The sequence below is a fragment of the Hypomesus nipponensis genome, chromosome 8, assembly GCF_054491055.1.
Source record: "Hypomesus nipponensis isolate SF chromosome 8, ASM5449105v1, whole genome shotgun sequence".
NCBI classification, from domain to species: Eukaryota; Metazoa; Chordata; class Actinopteri; order Osmeriformes; family Osmeridae; genus Hypomesus; species Hypomesus nipponensis.
Genome location: NC_140368.1, coordinates 13037718 through 13056779, shown reverse-complemented (window position 1 = coordinate 13056779; position 19062 = coordinate 13037718). Strand labels below are relative to the sequence as shown.

General features: G+C 50.2%; 2 protein-coding genes across 2 annotated transcripts in view; both read left to right on the top strand.

Annotated features, from left to right (window-relative positions):
• Nucleotides 1-5137: 5137 nt before the first annotated feature.
• palmdb (palmdelphin b) overlaps nt 5138-19062 on the top strand; it is a 23404-nt gene continuing 9479 nt past the window's right edge. Inside the window, exons 1-5 of the mRNA XM_084702492.1 lie at nt 5138-5339; nt 11696-11746; nt 13034-13114; nt 13287-13417; nt 15262-15376. Of these exons, the coding sequence (XP_084558618.1) occupies nt 11702-11746; nt 13034-13114; nt 13287-13417; nt 15262-15376 (372 nt within the window). The 5' untranslated portion in view covers nt 5138-5339; nt 11696-11701. The remainder of the gene's footprint in view (nt 5340-11695; nt 11747-13033; nt 13115-13286; nt 13418-15261; nt 15377-19062) is intronic.
• On the top strand, nt 16110-18784 carry LOC146275238 (palmdelphin-like). Its single transcript, XM_084702497.1, has 3 exons — nt 16110-16198; nt 16536-17888; nt 18279-18784. The coding sequence occupies exons 2-3, from the start codon at nt 16538-16540 to the stop codon at nt 18374-18376; spliced, it is 1449 nt and encodes a 482-aa protein (XP_084558623.1). The 5' UTR covers nt 16110-16198; nt 16536-16537; the 3' UTR covers nt 18377-18784.

The following is a 19062-nucleotide window of genomic DNA, read 5'->3' as shown; positions in this document are numbered from 1 at the left end:
AGCAGAACAATGAGAGGACGTAACAGGACAGTCACCGACAACGGAGCCACACATGAACACACACACACAGAAACACACACACAGGCACACACGTGAACACACGTAGGCACGCACACACACACACACACATACGCCCAATCACAGCTACAGACTGTGAAACGGGGTGAGAAACGTGTTTCTCCATGGACACACTGATGCTGCAGTGACAGTGTTGGGGAAACAGCCACTAGGCACACTGTGCATGGCTCCACTATGCTTCTCTATGTAGGTCAAGTGAGCGGACTGCCAACTTCACTAGCATGTCGGTGGAGGAGATGTCACGGCGTGAAGTCATCCGTATTTACAGGTCCACGTGTTTGCAGCATTTCTTCACCGCAGGGAAGTTCCATGAGACGATGTTGCGCTTCGAAATTGGACAGGAGTTGTCGTCAAGACGTGACTTGTCGTTGAATTGCATAGTTGTGTGTAATGACGAAATGTGACCCGTTGTGGGCGCTGTTGAGCCTGTTTCTCATTGAGGCGTCTCTCTGTGGCCGCACGGTGGAGGAAAACAGAGCCACACTAATAACACTGAAGAGCTCTGGAGTGGAGTCCTGCCACATCTCATCACCTCGGTCAAGAACCTTACTACACTCCTGTGTGCGTGTGTGCGTGTGTGTGTGTGTGCGTGCGTGCGTGCGTGTGTGTGTGTGTGTGAGAGAGTGGGGGCTGCATGTGGGTGGCAATTTGAGCCTGTGTGCATGTGTGTTTGCAGTTGGGTGTGTTGGAGTGTGTGTGTGTGTTTGTGTATGCGTGTGTGTGTGTGTGAGTGGGGGCTGCATGTGGGTGGCAATTTGAGCCAGTGTGCGTGTGTGTTTGCAGTTGTGTGTGTATGCGTGTGTGTGTGTGTGCGTGGACATGGTATGTGGGAGGGAATGTGGGCCAGAGTGCGTGTGTGTGCATGCATGCATTTGTGTGTGTGTGTGTGCGTGTGTTAGTGGGGGGCTGCATGTGGGAGGGAATGTGTTCATGTGTGTGTGGGGGCGGGAGATTGGATTGGCATTTGGGGGGATGGAGACCAAACCTGGATGTTTTTGTGAACACTTCATTTCAGACACACCAAACAGTCATACCAAACATCAACACAAACAGAAAAGTCTTCCGTGCATGTCTCAACTATGATTATTTTTCTGCCTCCCTTTCTGCTCAGGTGTATTTTTGTACCGTAAAAGACATGGTCTGTATAGAATTGGATTAACCTGGTTGACCATAATCCAGCCAGCGGAAGTACAGTATCAAACTCCAATACAGCAAGCGACAAGAGTGAGGACCAGAATGGGAGGATGAATATGAAGAACGAAAGGAAACAGAGAAGAGAGAAAAATAGCAGAGCAGAATGCAGTCAGTGTGACTTGGCTGTGTCTGGTGTGTTTCACAGTTGGTCCAGTTGTCAGCTGCCCCTCTCTGTGTGTTCCTGTAGAGGAAGTGGCAGACCAATACACAGATGACCAATCTGGACCTCCTGTCTCTCTCTCTCTCTCTCTCTCTCTCTCTCTCTCTCTCTCTCTCTCTCTCTCTCTCTCTATCTCTCTCTCTCTCTCTCTCTCTCTCTCTCTCTCTCTCTCTCTCTCTCTCTCTCTCTCTCTCTCTCTCTCTCTCTCTCTCTCTCTCTCTATCTCTCTCTCTCTCTCTCTCTCTCTCTCTCTCTCTCTCTCTCTCTCTCTCTCTCTCTCTCTCTCTCTCTCTCTCCCTCCCTCCCTCTCTCTCTATCTCCCTCTCGCTGTCTCTCTCTCATCCTCCCTCTCTCTCATTCTCTCTGTCTCTCTTTCTTTGCAACAGTTTCATCACCTGCGCCTCCCATCAGTTCATTTTAGTGTCCGCTTTCTCTTCACAGTGCAACAGTCACGTGCTCCCTCCTATTGAAAGTCGGCGGGCCTTGAATGCTAACTCCCTGTTCTCTTTGAATAGGACACGTGTTTCCTTGAGACGGAATGTATTACACGAAAGCTATTTCAGTCAGCTGATGCTAACTGGCTATCTATGCGGTTGAAGTCAGCACAGCGCACTAGCGCAGCGGCAAATCAAAACCACAGCAAGACGAGGCATGTTGTGGCTCGTGGCCACAACAGGTGGGTGGCAAACAATCTCAATCTTCCTGTCAGACACACTCTCACACGACCTTGAGGCATTTTCTTTAAAAGATTCTTCCTGGGCTTTTCCAAAAACAGGAAATGATGTCAGCTCACTTCAAGGCACACAGACGTGATGGGGAAAAAATGCATGTAAAAACTACCGGACGAAATCTTTTGCTACAGTCCCTCCTTCCATTCCAAGTTTATAACATCGCAGTAAAACTGTGCACTGGTTGGCTGAGTTGTAACTAGGGTGATTCTCTCTTTCTCTCTCTCTCTCCCTCTCTCTCTCCCTCTCTCTCTGTCCCTCTCTCCCTCTCTCTCTCCCTCTCTCCCTCTCTCTCTCCCTCTCTCTCTCCCTCTCTCACTCCCTCTCTCTTTCTCTCTCTCTCTCCCTCTCTCTCTCCCTCTCCCTCTCTCTCTCTCTCCCTCTCTCTCTCCCTCTCTCTCTCCCTCTCTCTCTCCCTCTCTCTCTCCCTCTCTCTCTCCCTTTCCCCTCTCTCTCTCTCTCTCTCTCTCTCTCTCTCTCCCTCTCTCTCTCCCTCTCTCTCTCCCTCTCTCTCTCCCTCTCTCCACAACAGAATGTGAGTGGGAAGCTCCAAACGAGCCCACAGCCCTCCTCAGTGGGTCCAGGCTGAGCAGCGATGAGCTCACCACAGATTCTGCATCCATTTCCATTCATTAGCGAGCTGATAGGGAATGAGGAGCGCTGGTGAGGGAGAGAGGGAGGGAGGGAGTGTGTCGGGGGGGGGAATTGACAGTTTAGGGAGTTGAACAGGCGGAGGAGGAGGAGGAGCGAGCTGTGGGACGGCCTCTGTTCCCGTCTCCCTGCCTCTAGCTCGTCTCTGTGCTGTCGGTCTAATGACCGGGCTGTCTGTCTGCCTGCTGTCCTCCCAGCCTGTGTACCTGTGCACCTGTCTGCCCATCTGTCAGCCAGCCTGTCTATCTGTCTGTGTTCCTGGCGGCCAGGTCTTTCTGCCTTCCCCTCCCTCCCTCCCTCCCTCCCTCCCTCCCTCCCTCCCTCCCTCCCTCCCTCCCTCCCTCCCTCCCTCCCTCCCTCCCTCCCTCCCTCCCTCCCTCCCTCCCTCCCTCCCCTCCCTCCCTCCCTCCCTCCCTCCCTCCCTCCCTCCGTCCGTCCCTCCCTCCCTCCCTCCCTCCCTCCCTCCCTCTAGCCCCCCGGTTGGATGAAGCAAACTATCAGAGTCTTCTTCTGTTACTGTGAGTTATGGCTCTGAGGTATGTGTGGCCCGGGTGACAGATTGGTCAACACTGACCTGTTTCTCCCTCGGCCGTGAGGTCATCGCACGCGCTCGCCTTCACCCTCCGAGGTCTGTAAACAAGCCGTGTGTCATGTGCCCAAACTGGGCCTGACCTGCCTTTTGTCAGGAGGACCCTGTAGGCATCTAGCATTGCTTCAAATCTTTATGATTTACCCTAACAATGGAAGTCTTTGACATAGCAAAAGTGATTTTATTTGACTTTGTGACTTCAAGCCATTTTGTCATGAGAGAGACGCAGCATTCCAGCCTCCATGCCTCTCCTGTGAGCTATCGGTGTTTAAAGCTTCGCTTGTATGTGGTCCCGGTCCCAGCTATCTTTAGACCGGGGGGAGCTCTCTCTCTCTCTCTGCTACACAGTTGACGATTGGGTTCAGCTGGTTGCCATGGATACACCTGTACCGTGCCTCCATGGCACAGAGGCAGTGTGAAGTATGTAGGCATGATGGGATGGCTCCGCTAATTACGAGCTGTGTGAAACCCAAACGAGACTGAGACGTGTTCGGTGTACGCTGCGGCGCATGCAGCTTGCAGCTCGCGAGCCAAACGGAGTGCGTGTGCCTTTGGCGTTCGCTTTACAACACGTATCAACCTTGTCTCAAGCTAGGTGAACACGAACCCAGACATGTTGGCTTCACAGGACAGCGTTAGGGTTTAGGAAGAACAACCTGCCAACTTATCTGGTGGATCAGCCTACATCAAGCAGCCAGCATGGAACCAGGTCAACATGGGTGTACTGGGCTCATAGGACTGGGTCAACTGATAATACCAGGAGATGAACTGGGGATCCAGCAGAATTTGGCAGTTGGCTTGGAAAGTATCCGAGATTGGGAGGTTTATCGTGGTCATTTAAATGACGATAGACCTGCACACACACACACACACACACACATACAAAGAGGGACTACTAATGGGCCATCCTCACTTTGACAGCCCAGGTCTTTGGAGCTAATTTTAGAGAGGGGTAATTCACTAATTGTGTGTTAGCGCTGATGGCTGTGCATGTCCGTCACTGGTGGGGACAGCTGATCACACAGAGACACACAAACACATCTACTGTAGTCACACACACACACACTCAGAGCTTATAGGCAATATAGGTGTGTGTTAGTGTGTGTGTGTGTGTGTGTGTTTGTGTAAAAAGCCATTGTTTTGGCAGTGCTCTGCTGGCACGCACATGGCTGAGCAGCTCATCTTCGACAGACTCATGGGAAGCTGAGGGGGTTGTTGAGAGAGAGAGAGAGAGAGAGAGAGAGAGAGAGAGAGAGAGAGGGAGGAGAGAGAGAGAGAGAGAGAGAGAGAGGGAGAGAGAGAGAGAGAGAGGGAGAGAGAGAGAGAGAGAGAGAGAGAGAGAGAGAGAGAGAGAGAGAGAGAGAGAGAGAGAGGGAGAGAGAGAGAGAGAGAGAGAGAGAGAGAGAGAGAGAGAGAGAGAGAGAGAGAGAGAGAGAGAGAGAGAGAGAGAGAGAGAGAGAGAGAGAGAGAGAGAGAGAGAGAGAGAGAGAGAGAGAGAGAGAGAGAGAGAGAGAGAGAGAGAGAGAGGGAGAGAGAGAGGGAGGGAGAGAGAGAGGGAGGGAGGGAGGGAGGGAGGGAGGGAGGGAGGGAGGGAGGGAGGGAGGGAGGGAGGGAGGGAGGGAGGGAGGGAGGGAGGGAGGGAGGGAGGGAGGGAGGGAGAGAGAGAGAGAGAGAGAGACAGAGCAAGACGGGAGGGAGTAGAGGAACAGAGAGAGAGAGAGTATTGAAAGAGAGGAGGGCAGTCAGCCAGTCAGAGCTAACCCCGTCTCAACCCCTCGTCCACTAGTACGGCTCGTATCGGTAATGCTGGATTCCGCCGCAACGCTCCTGAGAGCGAGTGTCCTCCACAGCTGAGCCGCTCACACACACTCACACACACACGCTCACACAGCCACACGCACACACACCCGCTTCGCAACTCCTGACAGATACGCAACCGGTGAGTACACTGTCCTCCAGGATGTCTGTATACAACTCTGCTGTGTCTGCTAATCTGTCCTCACTGTTCTTTTGTCTCGGCATGTCTGTTAAAAGGCTGGGTGTACATCCATGTTCATTTGTGAGGTGGATGTGTAAAGTAAGCTTCATGAACTGTGAAACAGCGCTCATCCTGTAGAGAACAGCAAGCTCGCAGTTACAGCCAGCATGCTCGTTGAGAGGAAAGTCTCTTACACTTATTAACAAGTATCATGAATCGAAATGCAACTCCGCGTCCAATGTTTATGCTCATATTTACCGGATGGGTCCAGGCAATTGTTCTGTGTTCTGTGTAGTGGAGTCCGTGAAGAGTGTGTGTGTGTGTGTGTGTGTGTGTCGGGGGGGGGGGGGGGGGGGGGGGTGGTCTTTTAGTTCTGTAATCTTTTAATTCCTCTAAAGCTCTCGGCTTCCCCCCCAGGGCTCTAGCACCGGGGGGTCTCCAAGGCTCCGGACGGCAGATTTGAGGCGGCCGTCTTTAACGGTCACTTTCACTGTGACACTGGGAGTTGTTAGCAGGGAGTGAAAGTGTGTGGGGGTGTGTGTGTGTGGGGGGGGGGGTGACTTTAGTAGGTTAAAAGCTTATGCATTTACTCCACTTCTGTGTGACAATGAGTACGACGGTTAATCTTTGGTGGCGGTCACTTTAAATCAAAACAAAATAGTCTTGGCAATTATGTATCCCCCCCCACACGCACACACAAACAGACATTAAGCACTCATGACCCCCCACCCCCACACACACTCTCTGAAACAGTGGGCTATACACGCGGCGATGCCCCTCTCTCTGGCCTCACCTCCCACACGTCTCCATCGGAACAGCCGGCTCTTTGGTTGTGAAGCGCAGGGGAGGGCTACATGCTAACAGCACTGAATGGCGTGCTCTCATCAGGGGGCACGACGCTTGCAGTAGCCTTCCCGAGACTTTTCTCTTCCAAGTGTGGCTCTCATCGGTACTGTACGTCGGCAGTCAGGGGATGGATGTTGATTGCTGTAGTTCATGACTGCAGTTTCCATCGATGGAATCGAGCTTGGTTTGATTTCAATGGAATGTATTTATGGCCGGTCGTCAATCTCGTTCCATATTTAAATCTAACCTTTATTTACCCATGAAAGGCTCGTTGAGGTTTGAAATCTATTTTGCGAAAACATCCTGGCGCAGACATTACACTTTTACAGATCCCATGAAAAACTGCAAGTTACCTAGTGAAAATGTAAGACGTAGAAATCCTGTAGCATTGTGATCACATACAAACCCCCCGAGTTATGAAAAGCATATGAAGTGCACAAATAATCGTGCTTCACAGGAACGAAATACCGTTTCTGCAGAATGTTTTCTGGGTTTGAAAACGGGTGAAAGCAGTGTGTGAGGTACACATGGCGTTCTAGACGATGAACACTTCACGCTTGAGTGTCCCCCCTCTCGTTCAGACGGCAGATTGTCCTCTTAATCTGGGAGAGATCAGATTAACCACGAGGGATTAGCAGGTGTGTTCACCTGAACTGAAGAGCCCTGTCTGTGATAGGCCCACGGTGGACTGTCTGAGAGAGAGAGAGAGAGAGAGAGAGAGAGAGAGAGAGAGAGAGAGAGAGAGAGAGAGAGAGAGAGAGAGAGAGAGAGAGAGAGAGAGAGAGAGAGAGAGAGAGAGAGAGAGAGAGAGAGAGAGAGAGAGAGAGAGAGAGAGAGAGAGAGAGAGAGAGAGAGAGAGGGAGAGAGAGAGAGAGAGAGAGAGAGAGAGAGAGAGAGAGAGAGAGAGAGAGGGAGAGAGAGAGAGAGAGAGAGAGAGAGAGAGAGAGAGAGAGAGAGAGAGAGAGAGAGAAACAAAGTGTGCATGTGCGTATGAGAGATGTATGAGAGTGTGTGTGAGTGTGTGTGGGTTTGTGCATATGTGTGTGTGCATAAATGTGTGTGTGTGCATGCAAGTGTGTGTATGTGTGTTTGTGTGCGTGTGCGTGTGGGTGGATCCCCACACACAGTGTAGAATACAGTCGTGTACAGTCGCCTCTGACGTTACTTATCACCTTAGACCCTCCATGAACTACATCATAGAATCTGCTATTGACACTGGCCAAACATGTCATGATTGCCTGAAACAGACAGTGGACAGGCAGCCAGTAGCTACACTCCAGACAGCCCACTCCCATTGCCCTGTGCGTGTGATTGGCTGCGAGCCAGGTGTTTGACCAGGGAGCAGGGAGAGGTTAAGGATCACTCTGACTGTCAGTGGCATTTTGCTGAGTCTCTGTCCAGATGCCCTCTGGCCAACAGGCCTACGTCACCTGCTGGAAACCATCAGCTCAAAGGGCCCGCCGACACACACACACACACACACACACGTATACAGGCCAAGTGACACACTTGCACACACACACATACGGTCAAATGATTATCAACTCTCTCACACACACACACACACATACTGGCAGACTAGTAGCCCAGCTGTAAGACTGATTGGTATTTTTAGCCAGGGTGGATCTGGGCTGACTGAGCACGCCATGCTGTCAACAGGTGGGGAGGAGAAGAGAGGAGAATTGAGGAAAGAAGAAGAGAGGAGAGGGGAGGAGAGGAGAGGAGAAAGGAAACCGAGACAGTGTGGGCTATTTGCGTCCATCTCTCCCCTGTCTTGTCCTCCCTCCCTCCAGCATGGGTGTCCTGGCCTCAGAGACCTGCTGTGTCGAGTCACTGGGAGGAGGGTTGCACTGCAGGGGGCACACCAGTTCAACAGGGGGGAGGAGAGCCGCGGCACAGAACACAAGGACAGCAGTGTCCGGTCTCGGTGGCCTCGTAAACATGTGTGTGCGTGTGTTTGTGTGTGTGTGTCGCTTCTGCTTGTGTACCTGTGGGTGTGTGTGAGCCTTTCTGGTAGCGTACATGTTTCCCTCGGCTGTGACTAACACCCTCCACCTCCTCAGCCCCCTCCCACTACTTTCCACAGAGCACTGGGAAGAATTCAGTTACGTAAACCCAATCCATACACGTTGTATAAGCCATGCATTCACACTGGTCTGACGGCACCGGAATGAGAAGCAACGTGCAATTAGAACTCCTGTCCTATATATCATGGATTATCGCATAACGTACGTCCAACCTCAATGTCTCAGACAGCTTCACGACCAGCGCTATGAATGCATGCAGTATGTAAATAGTCACACGCACGCATCCATTTTCACGAGTAAATACAGTCGTTTAACGTTTAGAACGCGATTATCCAGTTGAATGTACGGCATGGTTGGATACATTGTTCATGTTCACGGAACACAGCCCGCCTTCCGAAGCCGTATGTGATGAATCTTCAGACCATCTGTGCGAAGTGAGGTGATAATTGTGATTCCGTCTCACTGTTGAGAGAGGAAACGGTGGGCTTGTGTGTGGAGCACGCACGCGAGGGCCCCGCCCGTGCTCTGGGCATGCTCTCGACGGTCATGGCACATGCCTGTACACCCTTCCACCACACGTACGTCAATACACAGACACACAGATACACCCCCTCGCTCTTTCGCACACTCTCTTGCCTCGTTTTGGTCTCTCTCTCTTTCTCTTTCTCTTTCTCTCTCTCTCTCTCTCTCTCTCTCTCTCTCTCTCTCTCTCTCTCTCTCTCTCTCTCTCTCTCTCTCTCTCTCTCTCTCTCTCTCTCCTTCTCTCTCTCTCTCTCTCTCTCTTCATGGCAATCTCTGCCTTTCCCATGCGCACACACACACACACACACACGTATGACAAGTACATGTGGGCATGCCTGCATTGTTCCTCTATGTATTGACTATGTAAAGTCAGCTGCCCTGTGTGTGTGTGTGTGTGTGTGTGTGTGTGCGTGCGTGTGTGTTTGGTTTCACAGAGGTAGCACCGAGTCCCCGGGATCAGACACACTGACATTTAAGGAGCCCAGGTGCTAATAACGATGTGAACATTGGCGCCACACAAATAAACCGCCTCCGTCCGTCGACACGAGAGGTCACATAACCGCCCGTATATATTTGGAGTCGTGCTCTATTGTGACTTCAGCATACAGTCGAGCTCATTCCCTGTAAGTGGAGACGTTTCTAAAACAGCCTTACTTCATGCTGGGATGCAGGGCGAGGGTGAAAAACAACATGAAAGACTGCCGCACTACAAGAGCAGGAACAGCATACTCGATGAGGAAAGTGGGCACTACATACTTGCAGACTTTCAGATGTAAAAGAAGGATAGATGGATGGACGGATGGAGGGATGGAGGGAGGGGTTGTGAAGTGAACCAGAAGGCTCTGTGAATGGAGGGTGGGATGGCATGTGCGTGACTCGTTTGTTCAGGTCTGTAGCGCTCAGTGGGAAGAGCCTGGGCCATCTGTCCCCAAGACTGAGAGAGGCATTCTGCCGAAGACTCACGCACACACACCTTATAAATCACATCTCATATATCAGGGAGCTTTCATCGCTCGGTATGGGGTCCTTGCTTCATGGCACCATGGGTGGCTATCGATATGCCTCGTGAAAAGTCCGTTCGATTTTGGAATGCCTTGCTTTCCGTTTTGAGAATCCGTCAAGACGATTCGGCGTGTGAGAACGATTCATCAAATCGTGTCCTTTGATCTTATCATCATGAACACGGTTTGGTTGTCGTCTTCTGTATTTATGGAAAATCTTCTCTAACTCTTGATGTAAATGATCCCACGGATGTAGGTACAAACAGCTGTGTCCACATTGGCCAATCAATACGGTGCCCTGCAGTATCACACAAGAGCCGAGCTCTATTTAAGTTCCTCCCAGAGGACAGTGCGTCAACCATCTCTTGGTGATGTCATTTCTTACATTCAGGCTCCGTTGTACAGCTCACTTTTAGCTTGTCATTGTCTTTCAAGGACGGGAAATCTTTTGGGGCCCTGGCCCTCAGACAGGAAGAGGAGGGAGGTCAGTGCCTTGTGTATGTGCGTGTGTGGGGGGGTATAAATGTGTGTGTGGTTTAAACGTGTGTGTGTGTGCTGTATAAATGTGTGTGTGGGTGTGTGCTGTATAAATGTGTGTGCGTGTAATGAATGTGTCGGAGCATACAGATAGCAATAGGATCCTGCCCTGTTTCATAGCTCAGGGTTGTTATTTGAGTGGCCTCTGACCTTGGATCTGTGCCTAGGTGGTTCTGTGCGAGGAGATGTACTGTATATCCTGCCTCCTTAAGTGTTGACGAGAGAGGATGGGGAAGGAGGGAGGGAGGGAAAGTCCCTCCCCACACACTATTAATATCACATCAACATATAATCACGTCATAAATAACCCGGCTAACTGACAACCTGGCTCTAGCATCCAAGCTCATGACAGCATGCTGGTCGACTCACAATGATGCGAGCCAATATTTTACAGCTGCAATAAAGATGCGCGTGTTCGTCCTGTGTTGGGAAGTGTAGGGTCTTGAACTAACATCACAGTGGCCCTTTGCACTATGGTTTCACATGGTTGGTATTTTTCGCGTCAGTTTAACGTTTTTATTGGGCACCACTCTTGTCAGAGTTCTGGCCCTTGCTTTCAGCCAATCATGTACACTTTCAAGATCTCTAGTTATGGAGGTCATTCAAATGTTCCATGCCGGCTTTGTTTTTCCAACTCTGAGTGTGTGTCTGTGTGTGTGCATGTGTGCGTGTGTGTGTGACTTCAGTCACTGTCTTTAACAGTTATGTACTGTGGGACATTCAAATGGACAACTGCAACAGTAGATTCCAGAACAACAGGCCAGAGCAGGTCTTTCTGTCTGAGCACCTGTCTGTCAGTTGGCCTGACTGGATCCATTTAGCGTGTGATGTGTCTCACAGACACGTTAGTTATCTCAGCAGGACTCTATTAGGGACGAGCCGACCCATCTTTAACCACCCCCTCCTGTTCCTCGCTCACGCAGACACACACACGCGAGCGCGTGTTTCCTTCTGAAGTGGAATCCTTCCTTTTTCCTTCTTCCTTCTCTCCGTCCTTTCCTTCTTTCATCCCGTTGGTAGACTTTCCCTTACTGGAGATGCGTTCTGCTGTTGTCATTCACAACGAGGACCTGGCTCTCTCTCTCTCCTCGTTCTCTGCTGACTCCTCAGATCTGCCCTCCTCTCCCTTTCCTGTCACTCTGTCACTCTGCTCCCACCTGACCAGCTCTGGTGTACCCAGGCTGCTGCACACCACAACCGCCAGTTGTCTCTCTCTGTCAATCCATCAGCTTCTCTGCTCTCTCTCTCTCCCTTCCTCTCTCTCTCTCTCCCTTCCTCTCTCTCTCTTTCTCTCTCTCTCACCCACTCTCTTTGTCTCTAACACACACACACATTCTCCTTTATTCATCCGTGTGGGGTTCCTTCTCTGCTCTCTGTGTTCCAGGGCAGCATGGAGGAAGCCGACCTGCTGAAGGAGAGGCTCCTGGCCATCACGGTAAGCGTGCTAACAGCCTCGACCCCCTGAGCGCCGCTCTCTGTCTGTCGGGTACGGTCCGTGGCGAGGTGGCTCGTGGGCGTGCGAGCGGCCCCACCGCGTTCAGGTTGCCGGGGCTCAGGACGAGGGAAGACATTCGGAGCTCTGGTTTGTGGGGTGTGAAGATCAACGCCCCCCGTCAAGAGTCGAGTCTTCGCCGTCCTCTGTGTAGGATTTCTAATATGATGCGGGCTCTGGCACAGAGATCGCCTCTGGTCGGATCCATGTCCAGCCGTCTTCTAGATCTCTCTGCCTGTGTCCTCAGGGGATCCTGGCTTCACTGGGGTCAGTGTACCCAGAGTACCCAGCTCTGTGGAGCGTGAGGGCAGTCGGTGTGGAGTATGAGGGCAGTGGTTGTGTGGCGGGGCTCACGGCTAGGGCCTCACTTTCATGACTAGGGGCTTAGAGAGACATGGACCAAAGCAGCAGAGCTAAAAGAGACAACAATGACTGTTTTATGCGCGTGCGCAAACACACACATACACACCTGCACACATTTGTGTGCACACCAACTTATGAGGGATGGGGAGGGTAACTTTCTTCATTAAAGAAAACTCCCGATGTAATTGGAATTGAATTGATTGAAAGACTTCATTGTCAATGAACAGCTCCGCACACAACAAAATTAGGAGCCCCACTCCAGTTGGTGCATTGTACAAAGAAACAGCAAAAAAACAAAAAACAGATCCTGTAGATAATGTCAATCACACAAGATAACTTTCCAGTCTAAAAGTCTAAAAGTATTGCACAAGAAAATAACAGTATACTTTCAACTAAAATAGAAGCCTATACATGTATCCTGTTGGACCATAAATTGATGTCTGACTAACAGTGAACCAGGCTGAGAATATACTGAAACAACAGGGAACATGCAGTCCAGGCCCAGTTCTAATAATAAACAGAACCTGCTAAACTGTCACATTGGCCAGATGGACGACACACACATGATGGGTCTAGCTATCGGGTCATATCAGGTAACAGAAAGAATGACGGTGTATTATTCTCCATCTTGATTGGTCACGATGGGTCTCTGAGATGGCCCATTGGACGATTTATGAGATTGCTGAATGGCTTTGTTCAGCAGCTGACAAAGTTGAGGATGTGAAAATGGCAACAGGTGGAGTGTTTCTGGGATACACTGCTGTCACTGACTGACATGGAAAAAAAGGAAGTGATTTGCTACAGAGGGGATGGATAAGGTCTTGAAACCGATCGATCTATCTGACATCTGTTTCTTTTGTCGTAAAGGACAAGAGAAGAGTCCAGGAGGAAATCGCCAAAAAAAGGAGACAAATTGAAGAGGAGAAACTGAAACTCCAATACCTCAAGGTACACCATCACCCTTCAAATTGCCCGTGTTTCCATTCCCCAAAAACACGAACAAATGTGCAGGCTTTCATCTACTAAAAGCCCACGCAGAAAAACAAAAAAAAACAGTCCATTAGCAGACAAACTCAAACATGGAAAGGGAACCGTATTGACGTGCTCTCTGTCGGAACAGAAAAAGGCCCTGAGGGAGCAGTGGTTGATGGATGGGCTGAGCCCCCAGAACGAGGAGGAGCAGCAGGCCATCAAACAGCAGGCCCAGGACCACCAAGACCAGACCGTCCTGCTGCAGTCCAACATCGACAGGTAGGGGACTCTCTGTGTGTGGGTGGGTGGGTGTGGGTGTGGCCTTGTTTCACTTTTCTTGTCGATCAAGACAAATACGAGGAACGTTTAAACAGGTGGGGGACGTTCGTCGCCCTCACAAGTTCAGGTGTTGATTCCAGGGTGTTTTCTGGTCGGTGCTTGGGTTAGAATGAGTGGGAGGGCCGGAATGACTTTTAGGGTTTGGATTAGGAGTTGGGGGTTTTAGAGTTAGAGTTGAGGTTTGACTTGAGGTTGGAGGTTTGGGAAAACTGGATTTTGAATGGAACGGAATTTCCACAAGAACAGTGACTGAAACCTGAGTCATTAACAATGGGGGGGGGGGGGGGGGGTGAGTACATTTGTGAGAAAGAGTGAAACAGAGATAAGGTGGAATTAAGGATCAATAGAAAGACTGAATGGAAGGATGAAATGCAAAGAAAGATAGAAAGAATGCAAGTGAGACATAAGAAGGAGTGATCAAGGAACCCTGAGGGCAATGGAGGGAGGGAGCGTGCACAACAAATACACGTGCGCCTCCATCGACACCAGCCCCACAACAGCTTTCCCCTCGTCCATCCATGGCTTTACCTTTTGATACGGTAGGGTGGGAAGCGCTTGGGGGATTACGCAGAGACTCCTTACTGTGCCTAACCCCGCGCTGATGAGCTTTGTGTCTCAGACAGTTTACCCCTCCCCTCCCCCACACACATGATATAACCTGTCTTCCGAGCAGCAGACCGCTCCGCTCTGACCACTCACACTGCATGGGGATCTGAAGCCTCTCTCTCTCTCCCTCCCCCCCCCTCTCTCTCTGTCTCTCTCCCTCCCCCTCTCTTTCTCTCTGTCTCTCTCTCTCACACACACACACACAAACATACACTCAAACATGTGGTTGATTTGCGGTTTTATGAATCTTTTCTCATCAGAATCTTTTTTTACCGCTTATGAGAATTATTCAATTAAATTCAAAACTTTATTTCAGACTCACAAGAGGGTCAGTCGCAAGAAAAAGACAAACGAGACATGCAGGACAAAACCACAACAACTCGAATTAAAAACTGTTTACATCTCGCCAGTGTTTACTGAGAATACCAAGAGCAGCTTTTTCTAGGACTGCTTAAGCTCTCGATTACTTTGACCTAGAGTAAGAAAAACATGTTAATCATAACTCCATAGACAATTGAAATAAACATGCAGGTTTATTATCAATGGAAGGCATCTCAATGGAAGATGCTACATGGGTTCAGCAGGTTGACAGCAGGTTAACACAGTCATATGCCGTGCAAAATCCCCATGCTCCTGGCAGTCACCGATAATCCGTTCATGCTACGCTATAGCATTATTCCAACACATACATTTGTCCAAACGTGTGCCACAAAGTACATTTGTTTTGAAAGGAAGATTATGGCCTTGACATTAGCGAAAGGGAGAGCTGATCTTCAGTGACCTGTCTGATTAACTTCCCTGATAGCTGCCAGCCCTCGCTAATGGAGCCGAGGATGGAGTTCAGTGAGCCGTATCAGAGCTTCCGGAAAAACAACAAACTCATCATTAGAGATATTCCAACCCGTCTCCTGGACAAACGACCAATCAAGGCTCAGAAAGAGGATTCAGAAAAACATACGCCTCACCTTAACCAAGGCCATAACGCCCTCTTTTTTTTGACACTGCTTTCTAAAACGCCATCTGAGGGGCTAAGAAATTGAGATAGAGGTCACAGGAAGGTGACGGTTTTCTGAGTTCTGAAGCACGTTCTAGCGACCTGCATCTGTAGGCCTGAAGGCAGGCGCGCAGGAACACATACCGGGCCGTACGCGCCGTGTGACCATGTCTTCTGTGGACAGAATGGAGGAGGAGATTGAGAGCCTGGAGACCCAGGAGCTGAGCATCTCGGCCAACGAGGAGGTGATCCTGAGGAGGCTGAAGGAGGTGGAGAAGACGCCGGAAGACATCATCAAGGTAGCGCTCCGGCACTCTCTGTCTCTCTGTGTGGAACGGTCCCGTTTCGCCGCGCGTTGATTGGCCGGCGGTTGACGGAAGAGGGGAGGGGGGTGGGGGATGGGGCATGACAATAGGCGAACCCCTTGCGGCTGTCGCCTGCTGTGTGGGTGCATGCATGCACGGGTTGGTTTGAGGTCCTGGTTAGGGGTTTTCTCCTCTACATGCGGTGAGGTGAGGGAAGGGTCCTCTGATGGGTCGCTCGGAGTGTGAGAAGTCGTTTCTGAAACACTTTGCCTGGGTTTCTGGTTCACCGCGTGCTGTCTGACTTTAACAAGATCACCGAACACTCGAGCGTTTGACAGTAATCGCTTTGCTGTGCCTCATCCTAACCTTCTAACTTTTTGGTCTCGATCAATTTTCTCAACTATTCTTTTCTCTCGTTTTTTGAACACCTGTATCTTCACACAGGAACTAAATGCAGAATACCAGACAGGTAAATATTTCCATTCCTTAAGGTCTTTTTACATAATGAAGGGACATGTAGAATTGTAAGAGTGTAAGAATGAGTATTCTAATCTAACATGTTAGGTGTTTGTAATACACATTCTAATGTAATCAATATCCATCAATAAGAAAGAAGACAAACTACTTCACACTTGGCCGTTTGTTTGTCTTTCACAGATCCAATCCAATACATGTATTCACCTATCTCAGACTTGTCCCAGTTTTGTGAGTCTCTGCCACAGAAGAAGTCCCAAAGTCCTAAACCACAGCCTGACAAAGATGAGGAGCCAAAGAGAGGTATCAACCGTACCTCATGAGCCATCTAACAATATATAGGTGACCCCCAGATATAACGTGCAAGTGGACTTCAGGTCATATCTATTCTGTCAGTTCAGCACAGATGGGCAATGTTCAGAATATTTCCGTAACATGTTTCAGGTTAAAGTTGAGAGAGAAAGTCATTCATAGTCTCTGATTCACCACTGTCACACATTGTGAGTGATTGCACTTGCCGCTGTTCCAATTATACAAATTCACAAGCTATAATTTCCTCTTCTCAAGCTGAAGAAAATGGAAGGGGCTGTTTGAGAAACACACAGCCTTTCGATTTAGACCGAACGAGAAATGAAGGCGTGCTTTCAACGTCCTCCTCTTTCCTCTTCTCTTCCTGTAGCCATGTTTGCCATGGAGATCAGCGTCGAGAAGGATCACCGAACCGGTGAGAGCCAGGTGGTCTCCACGGCCACCCTCACGCCCCAGGAGTTCCAGCAGCGGGGCGTCAAGGTGTTCGACGACGGCAGGAAGTCCGTCTACGCCCTGCCCTCCGAGGGCAGCGAGGCCCGCAACGGTGTGGGGGAGCTCAGCCACCTGGAGGTGGACGAGCTGCTCCGCCAGGCCACAGAGGGGAAGGTTCCCAGTGAGGTCCAGTACCACCAGCCCGTCTATGCCGCGCCGTACACGGCCAGCAGGCCCGGCACCCCCAAGAGGCCCGATGAGGTGCAGCTCAGCCCCGGGTCAAATGGGCGCCGGACCCCTGACAAGACCCCCAGCCCAAGCCCTCTTTCGAATGATCCTGTGGACAGGGATGGTGCTCCGAATTGGGGAGAGGGAAGACAGACACCTCGCAAGACCCCCATACCCAGCCCAAGCCCCTTCCAGCCAGACATCAGACCCAGGGACGGAGCTCCAACTTGGGCAGAAGGAAGACAGACACCATGCAAGACACCCACTCCCAGCCCGAGCCCCTTCCAGCCATACATCATGTCCAGGGAACAAGCTCAAAATTGGGAAGAAGGTCTCGGGGCTCCCAGTAAGACCCCCAGTCCCTTTCAGCTGGACACCACACCCAGAGATGGAGCTCCGAGTTGGGGAGAGAAAACTCAGCAGTCCCAGTCTCACATTCCAAACATCCACGCCCCAGCTTACCAGCACCTGCCTCACCCTGGAGGTCACCAGGAGATCAGCACTGGACAGGGGAACGGCCTCAGTAACGGAGGTGGTTCAGGTACGAGCCCGAACCGGCTCAAACCGTCCACCTTCTCCTCAGCCCAGAGGTGTGGAGAGTCGCCTTGCCCCGTTCCTCTGATTGAGGGCACAGTGCAGGAGTACAGGCGACTGTCGCCGTTCTACCTCGACGACGAGTCCGCCCTCAACGTCGTCAACACCCTGCCTCCAGACCTGGCGTGCGAACCCGTCACTATGATCTTCATGGGCTACCAGACGGCGGAGGAGGAGGAGGAAGACGAGGAAGACATCCAGGCCGAGCTGGTCGTCATTGGCAATGACAACGACGACCCCGACAGCAACGATTCCTTCATCTCGTACCACCCCGAGGGCTACCGAAGTCAGATCTTCCAGCCCCACTTGACAGCCAAAGCCTTGAGTCTCGCGGGATATCCGGAAGATTCCACAAACTCGGACGATGTCCAGCTTCACCGGCCCACGTTCAGCCACAAACCGATCAAGCGCAGCCCCTGCCTCGACAGACAGACGGACAGGGAGGGGAACGAGGTCTCCACCACCGCAGGTATCAACAACAGCATCAAAAAGCAACAGCAAACTTACAGATCCTCTCACTATGTCTCTCTATCGCTCCCTCTCTCTTTCTCCCTTTCATCCAGCAATGACTGGGCCTCTTGTTTTCGCTAACCTCCTAACAGATTCGTTCTGATCTTTTGGGCTTTGAAGATCCTACACTGCTGTGTGCCTACTCACAATCTCTGCTTAGGATGGTCAATCTCTACCGCTTCTTGCTTACGTTCTGCTCAACATACAGTCATGGAACACAAAAATACTCATATGACCTCAACATAAACAGACTTTGCCAACCAAGATTCTTATCATATAATTATATGAAAAGAAACTGCCAGCAGAAATGAGTTGTGACATGACCGTTCATCTGCTTTGTGTTTATTAGAGACTTCAGCGCCATCTAGTGAAGCTGACTTGGTGTTTGAAGGAAAACCAAAAATCATGCAGCTGCTTTCTATGAGATACACCTCAGTCGGCAAATGAGATGCCTTATCTTGTTACTGAACTGTATTTGAGATGAATGTTTATCATTAATGCCCAATGGTAAACATTGTTCAATGCTAACTGTGTGGCATTTCTTTACATACTCAAAATGCATTAAAAAAAAACTTGGTCATAACAATAATAACAACGTGTGTTCTTTTTTTCTTTCATGACATTTGAAATCCTTTCATGAAACAATGTTATCAACCACACCCTTTAATCCTTCAAGTTCATATACTGGCACCAAGTGTACTAAAACAGATTTAACACTGACTGCCATCAACAAAACCATAACCTTTTTTACTTGATGTTGAATAAGTGTAATTAGTCTAACCATTTAACATTTAATACATTCTCATGTGGATCATAATTGATCATCATTCAAACATGTTCTTCTCACCCATTCCTTCATGATTCAGTCCCTGGGTTGCTACGGCACTGAGAGGAAGAGCGAGGTGTTCCGACACCACGTGGGTTCTGCCACCGACTGAGTCTGTTGTGAAGCGCTTGTCCTTGAGTGCTTTATTTTTCACCAGGCATCTCACAGGCATCTGAACAGAGCCAGCAGAAACCAAAGTGGCCTCTTCAGCATATATGCTTGAGAAACAGTTACATAAGCGCCCGTCTTGCATTATATAAGATATGACATTTCTGATCATACGTCCATTCTGAAAAACGTTATTGTT